The sequence below is a fragment of the Plutella xylostella genome, chromosome 5, assembly GCF_932276165.1.
Source record: "Plutella xylostella chromosome 5, ilPluXylo3.1, whole genome shotgun sequence".
Lineage (NCBI taxonomy): Eukaryota > Metazoa > Arthropoda > Insecta > Lepidoptera > Plutellidae > Plutella > Plutella xylostella.
This window is the reverse complement of record NC_063985.1, coordinates 1,035,436-1,040,675: the sequence shown is the minus strand read 5'-3', so window position 1 is coordinate 1,040,675 and position 5,240 is coordinate 1,035,436. Positions and strand designations below refer to the sequence as shown.

The 5,240-nt window shown below is 42.4% G+C and overlaps 1 protein-coding gene across 1 annotated transcript; it reads right to left on the bottom strand.

Annotated features, from left to right (window-relative positions):
- Window positions 1-2,371: 2,371 nt before the first annotated feature.
- LOC125491425 lies at window positions 2,372-5,029 on the bottom strand. Its single transcript, XM_048633392.1, has 2 exons — window positions 4,886-5,029; window positions 2,372-3,549 (listed from the first exon to the last, which is right to left on the bottom strand). The coding sequence occupies exons 1-2, from the start codon at window positions 5,024-5,026 to the stop codon at window positions 2,941-2,943; spliced, it is 750 nt and encodes a 249-aa protein (XP_048489349.1). The 5' UTR covers window positions 5,027-5,029; the 3' UTR covers window positions 2,372-2,940.
- Window positions 5,030-5,240: the final 211 nt, after the last annotated feature.

The window sequence follows — 5,240 nt, the reverse complement described above, 5'->3', positions numbered from 1 at the left end:
TTGACCCTTATACTTGATAAAAATTATATATATATATTATAGAGATATCTATATATATAGAGATATATATATTTATGCGTAGAAGTAACACTTGTCTTTCAAATAATTTACACCTTTTTACTAGAGTCGAGGTTAGCGCCAGCGATCCAAACTTTGTTTCTTATGTGCTAGCATTGAGTATGAATGGTCTGGAGACGAAATAGGCAGACGTTCCCCTCTGGCGGGGTGGTAGGCCAGAAAGGCCCACCGATTTATAAAAACTAGTTGCAGTCTCAATTTTCACTAGACTCAATCTAGTTGGCAAAGCGTTCGTTTCATAGAAAATGATTTGTTTACATACTGAAATGACAGCTTCAATTCATAGAATATCCGAATTCCGGATTTGATCACAGATTTGGTCATGGTTTATTGTTATTAGCTGTTTCCTAGCAACCAATGTCAAAAAAATGCAATAGTGATGTACCGGTATGTAGATATGTATTAATCGACAAAAAAGGTCATAGTTGGGAAGCGTCCGTAGTCGAATTGGCTTCAGTAATCGTAACTGATCACTGAGGTTAAGCAACAACTGACACGGTCAGCCATTGGTAGGTACACGATACCCGTTTTCTAAAACTACGTATTGTTTTATAGTGCCTGTCATTCCCGACGACTTGGTCATAAACAACAGGCACTATACCTTCAGTCAGACGGCAGTCTGACATCAGGGATCCATGGAGCAGTGGATCTAGCCGCTGCAGCGTATAGCCACAGTACTCACTAGGAGAGTCGCCTCGGGGTGGTGAGACCCCTCCCTGATGTCCTGACAGGTGCCGGAGCTGTTGATGGCACGCTCACTTCCCGTACTCCATCCGGAGCACTCGTGTTTGGGATCCACACTAGGGACAATGGAGAAGCCATTTGCCAGATCTCCACTCTGGTACCGGAGCTGTAATGCGCGCTCACCTCCCGACATGCAGACCTACATGTCTACTCATGGAGCCTACTCAGCTGGGTCGGCCGGCGCATGCTATCCTCACGCACTACTTGATATCCAGTCAAGCACCGGAAATGTCAGTCCTAGGACCAACTATAAGGGAAACTCACGTGCCCCGTGACTCTTTCGCATCAACGGCCCTCGTCCTAAACCGCTACTTGAGCCACTAGCTGCGCACGGGGGAGACGCCCGGTGACAAGCATACCGGGCAGACGAACGTTGTCCCCCCCTGTAGCTAACCAACTGCCACTACGAATCCATACCCAAGTCCGGATCCACTAGCAAGCTAGTGGAGGGCTCGAGATCCGGACGCCCGTAGTACCCTGGTCCAAACAGCCGGACTCGTAATTCCGGCTGCGCAACCCCGCACACCCGGGTCCTGGTGGCGGGTGCATTGGTAGGTACAGCATGAGTTACCGATTTCAAATGGTTCTTTTCTGGACGCTTCCGTGCTTCGGACGGGACGTTAAGCCGTGGAGTCGAGTCGTGGAGCCGTTGAGTCCCGGTTGCTGCTTCGGCAGCAGTCGTTAAGCCTAGTCAGAGGCCGCCCGAAAGGGCGGCTTGAAAGCATCTGACCGTCGGGTTGCCCACCTACTCGACAACTTCAGCGCATTGTACTCATTCAAAAACGGCGATACGGCTCGCGACCTATCACGTGAGTATAAATGTACAGCGAAAAGCGGGTGACTTCGTTTATTGATCATTCCTAATTAAATTTAACTGTACCTATTTAATTTGAAATTAGTATTTCTAACCCATGTTCTCGAATTCATCGATAACACTTATCGATAATTGTTACATCCATTGGCAAGAAAAATGAAGACACTGTGTTCATTATTAAATGTCACTTCATGTAACCCTTATTGCTGGGAATTCAAACTCATAATGATATGTCCCATGAGACATAATCATGGTAAACGGTAAAATTTCCCCCCGCAAAAATTGGCAGACTTTTTTGTATCAAGAAAGATCGCTATGACGCTTCCCGAGGGTACACCCGAGTCCGTGTTGTTCTATGTGTGCTAGCGTGACCCCGCTGGCCTCCCACTGAACACAATGTGCAATCCGTATTCGTTTTACGGCTATTACCTATCTTTATGCAATTATTGTAAAAGTGGTATATACAGGGTGTTGCAAAATTGGTATACTAAGCCGAAACCTACATGTGCAGCATGGTATATCTAAGCCCGAATCTGAGATCAGAATTTGGAAATTCGCGAAAAAAAAATTTATTTTCCCATAGTAAAAAAGTCACGTGACCAACAAAGTTTCTATGGATAATGAAATTTTTTTTTCGCGAATTTTCAAATTCTGATTTCAGTTTCAGGCTTAGATATACCATGCTGCACATGTAGGTTTCGGCTTAGTATACCCTTTTTGCAACACCCTGTATATTAAGCCGAATGGGAGTTATTCTGAACAAGTATTGTTCTACGACTTTTGAAGTTGCATAGAATGTTGGTTTGAGTCACACACTTTCGACTCAGTATAAATTTAGCAACACCCTGTGTGACTGTTAACAAGTAGTTACGTCAGTTGCGGTAAATAAGATCGATAATTAATATTTTATTATGTTCTAAATAATTACTAAACCTTAAGATATACCAACTTTGATATGTTTTAACATGTCTAGTGAATATAACGAGTATTATTTCATATTATGTTTTTTATTACGAAATTCTATCATCACAGATTAAGACTAGCTATGTACATTATTAGTATTATTTTACAGAAGTAGATGGAATGTGACTTGAAATAAGTACACCTTTTTGGCCTTAATTCGTGTACTAGGGCGTCAAAAAGTATTAGTACAATTAACAATTCACTATAACAATCCCTTGTAATTAGCAATGCTTAACAATTATTCCCTTAATTATTATATTAAGTATAATGAATTACAAATATGGAACTTTTTATGTCTATACTTACTATAACAGATTCATTATTCGGAATTATGATCTCACTCAAACTGTGACTTCTTCTGTGAACCTACTTTTATCATCTAAATTAATCACTATAGCATGCGTCCTCGCATGGCCGGATCTCACTCTCACATTCTCAGAACTATTCGGACTACACTTGAGTTCACTTTTACTATCTTTGAAAGACCCGTTGCTACTCACTTCGGGAGGCCTGACGTCACTGCAGTTCGCTTCACCGGATATTTTGAACACACCGTTCGCCTCCGCTCTCACTTCTTTTGTTTCTTCGATCACTTCAGTCTTCCTTTTAGGGGAGTCAGTTGTGACGTCAGTATTGCTTATTTCTTCGTGGTTAGCCTTTTTAACAGGGCTGAAGGTTTTGTTTTTGTAAACTGGCGGTGGTTCGAAGGTAATTTCTCGGCCGCTACTGCTGGATTCCTCTGCGGGGGTGACTGTGCACATGAGCCGGTCTGCCACAGCACTGAATATGGTGTTGACTTTCATGGGAGCGGAATGCTCCGTGGAGGCGGGTTTCTTGTCGTGCTGCGACGCCGCGTCCCGCATCGCTGTGATGCGCCGTGCGATGCTCGCCCCCGCCCCGCATCGCTCTCGAAGTTTCTCCAACTGGTTGCACAGTTTCCGAAACTCCTCCTGTAGGTAAAAATAACGGAGTGAACGTTAAATGTAATTGATTGGGGGTTCTTGGAAGCATGTTAGATTTTATTTCAAGTTAGTGTGTGAATGAGAAACCTGTACATGAAAGAGCGTTTTCAGGTATTTCGAGCGCGAAGGATTTTATACATACATAAATATTTGTAATAAAGTATGCTTTTTCTATACGTCGCCTCTCTTTGTAGGCGTTTATGTGGAAGTAATTTAATTAAAATGTAGCTCAATGATTTCTGCAGAGTGAGTATCAAATAGTATTATACCTAGTATACCTATAGGGTTCATGAAAAATTCTTATTTCATAAAATATTTGATGAATACCTAAACACCTAACACGACTATCGAAAAACTTTTCTTTTCGCATTTTCAGAGTTTGCCACATAACGAAAGTTGCTCAGTAAGTATTTCGGATATAATTATGCTGACAAAATACCCCATATAATACATTAAATGCATATTATACTATAAAAACGCATTCCTACCTACCTGGTTTAATACATAAATACAGGCAGAAATGCATTTCTACTTACCTGGAAAACAATTTCCTACTCGAGTGTGTGGGTTATTTATTATAATACGCTACTGTAAGTTAGAATCCAGCAGACAATTCTGTTATTTATGTTTTCTTGCTTCGTTTCCTTGTCACGTCCGGGGGCGGTGAGGTTTTGCCTCATTATGTAAATACCTCACATTACGCTGATGATGTAGGGGATCGTTCAAGAAAATTATAATGCTACCTCGTACAGAGGTCAAGATATTAAGGGGGGGAAATGGCAGCGCATGCTTGCGAAGATAACAAGTCACATACAACGTAATTAGGGATAAAAAGAGTAATATTTTAATACTTTGTTTCTAGAGTAGCTTGTAACTGAAGCTCTATAAAGCTTACCCGTGAGCATCGCTTTGCCGTAGAAGGTTTTCCTGTTAGGTTTTCAGGATAAAAAGCGGTTCACTCGTTCAGCGGTTTGCCAGTGAACGAGAAATAAACTAATAATCTTTATCTTATTAAATTTTCTCCTTAGCGTATGAGTGAGTGATAAATACTAGATCATGACCAGAGGACTGAGCAATCACGGTAGCTGCCGCCGCTGATTGCCCAGGGTAGGCCGGTTGTATACAAGGTACGGTTGACATGTCAATCGAGGAGGTTCCTTTCGTGAACCTCCCATTAGAGTTGGAGTCACCTGCATGGTGTAAATGGACTCTACCGGGAAGTGATTAACTCACCCCTAACTCTCTCTCGGTCATATTATCACAGAAGCTTGCTTGTCGGTTGGTCATGGTGTAAATGGACTCGCCCGTCTCTGTGTCAACTCACCTCTAACTCTCTCTCAGTCATGTTATCACAGAAGTTGGCGGGTCGGTTGGTGGTCATCGTGTAAGTGGACTCGCCCGGCCGCGTGCGGAACTTGCCCGCCTTCTCCTTGTCCTTGTCTTTCCCGTGGCCCTTGTACACCATGATTGCCTGCAGGAAATATACATTAATGAACGTGATTGATATTATCGAGAGTGGTCGCTCAGATATGGCACTCTTTTGTCAAAACCTTAAGCTTCTTAGGCGGCTAACCGTACAGTCAACAGCCCACTTTCTCCTACTGTGTCTTAAACGACACACCAACAAAATAAAAAAATAAAAAATTGCGGGTAGTTTTATTTATTTTTGCTCCGACTGA